The sequence below is a fragment of the Triticum urartu genome, chromosome 2, assembly GCF_003073215.2.
Source record: "Triticum urartu cultivar G1812 chromosome 2, Tu2.1, whole genome shotgun sequence".
Taxonomy (NCBI): domain Eukaryota; kingdom Viridiplantae; phylum Streptophyta; class Magnoliopsida; order Poales; family Poaceae; genus Triticum; species Triticum urartu.
Window position 1 is genome coordinate 23372510 of NC_053023.1, and position 2458 is coordinate 23374967.

At 44.8% G+C, this 2458-nt stretch overlaps 1 protein-coding gene across 1 annotated transcript; it reads left to right on the top strand.

Annotated features, from left to right (window-relative positions):
- Positions 1-939: 939 nt before the first annotated feature.
- Positions 940-2039, top strand: LOC125540769 (senescence-specific cysteine protease SAG39-like). Its single transcript, XM_048704334.1, has 2 exons — positions 940-1375; positions 1453-2039. The coding sequence occupies exons 1-2, from the start codon at positions 940-942 to the stop codon at positions 2037-2039; spliced, it is 1023 nt and encodes a 340-aa protein (XP_048560291.1).
- Positions 2040-2458: the final 419 nt, after the last annotated feature.

Genomic DNA, 2458 nt, shown 5'->3' on the forward strand with positions numbered 1-2458 from the left:
GCTAGCTAGCAACGTCCTCGATCTATCCGGCCACGAACGAGCTAGCTAGCTACCTACCTAGCTAGCAAGGTCCTCGATCCATCCGGCCACGAACGTTTGAGGGAGTAGCTAGCAAACTCCTCGATCCAGCCAGCCATGGAATAGCTAGCTAGCTCCTGGATCCATCCGGCAACAGAGGAGCTGCCTCTTGGATCGATTCGGGGACTACCATGGACGACGGGAGCTGACTATGAATACAGGCGAGAGGAAGAAGAAGACACGGGAAAGAATATACGCGAATATTCTTTTTTATGAGTCCGTTATGCGGGGTCTGTATCTGCAGCCGTCCGCGCCCGTTTTTTCGCGAACTGCAAACATATTTTGGGGGTCGGCGGGATGCGGGGTCTGCTAGAGATGTTCTTAAACAACACTTGTTGATTAAGATGTTACATCATCAAGCTATTTTTTTATCAGGAAGGATATTCGTGTCCGTACTAGGAAGCGCTTACTTGATTCTTCTGTACAAACCATGCGTCACGTCCACGGTCCTCTTCAGGAAACTTATTTTCAAGAACACACTTATTCTTTATTTCATTAATAAATCTCTCAAGCAGGGATCACTATCAGATGTACACTCCTGAAATAATCAAGCAGGGGTCACAATCAGATGTGCACCGAACGTACTTCTTTGTTTGGACTATCATTTTTATATAATTTGGCCGGCCCATCAGATGTCCGTATATAATTTTATACCATCGAGCCGGCCAACATAATCCACGGCAACACAAAAGCCTTTTTCCACAAGCACCGTATCTCTTGGTCTCCTATTTTATCACGTACATGACAGTATATATACCACCAAATCCCATCCAACAAACCAGACCAAAGTACAGACACTTGCCATCCTAGGTTGCATCTACCTCTTCAGTACTGTCATTGCAGTTCGGTGCCGAACTGAAGATGGCAATTCACAAGGCTTTGCTTCTTGCAATTCTCGGTTGCATCTGCCTCGGTGGTACTGTCACTTCAGCTCGTGAGCTGAACGATGACTTGTCGATGGCGGCGAAGCATGAGAACTGGATGGCTCAGTATGGCCGTGTGTACAAGGACACCACTGAGAAGATGCGTCGGTTCGAGGTTTTCAAAGCCAATGTCGAATTCATTGAAACATTCAATGCCCAGAATCACAAGTTTTGGCTCGGGGTCAACCAGTTTGCTGATATCACCAATGATGAGTTCAGGACAACCAACACAAACAAGGGGTTGAAAGCAAACCCCATGCGAGTTCTTTCTACAGGATTCAGGTATGAGAATTTAAGTTTTGATGCTCTTCCAGCAACGATGGACTGGAGGGCCAAGGGGGCTGTCACCCCTATCAAGGATCAAGGCCAGTGTGGTAAGTACACGGTGTTGCACTGCATATATGTGTTAATATTTTATTGGATAACACTATAACAACACAATTATTTCTAGGCTGTTGTTGGGCATTTTCTGCCGTTGCCGTGACAGAGGGCATTGTAAAACTGAAAACCAGCAAGTTAATCTCACTATCGGAGCAAGAGTTGGTTGACTGTGATGTTCATGGTGAAGATCAAGGCTGCGAGGGAGGACTCATGGATGATGCCTTCAAATTCATTATCAAGAATGGAGGTCTGACCATGGAGTCCAGGTACCCATATACTGCAGCCGACGGCAAGTGCAAGGCTGGATCCAATAGCGCCGCAACCATCACCGGCTTTGAGGATGTGCCTGCCAATAACGAGGGTGCCCTTATGAAGGCGGTGGCAAACCAACCAGTGTCCGTAGCTGTGGACGGAGGCGACATGACATTCCAATTCTACTCTGGTGGGGTGATGACTGGCTCCTGCGGTACTGACTTGGACCATGGAATTGCGGCCATTGGGTATGGAAAGACTAGTGATGGCACAAGTTTCTGGTTGATGAAGAATTCATGGGGCACAACTTGGGGCGAGATTGGGTACTTGAGAATGGAGAAGGACATTGCAGACAAGAAGGGCATGTGTGGTCTTGCCATGGAGCCTTCGTACCCCACCAAATAGGAAGATCGCCAAATGCCACCTGATCATACATATGCACAATTCTCGAATAACTAAGGTCCACATGTCCTATGTATAGTTCATATGTGTCTGTAAGTTGTGTATGATAATGTATCTTATTATGTCCATACATTGTTATAATATGTAAATCAATATCGTGTGGGATATATTGTACATATGTGAAAATTTGAGCAAGAATTATGTTGATATATATTCATGAAGCTTCCAAATTTCTAAAACATTTGACTATGTTAAGAGTAAGCTCTACAGGGTAATTTCATATATATGATTTTTACATCGGGTCTTTGGGTATTTATAGGAATGTAATATCTTAACTGAAAATTGGTGGCATCCTACTGGTGATTTGTATCACTAGAGAATACTACTTGGACAATTTCAAAGGAATCAATCCATTGCAACAA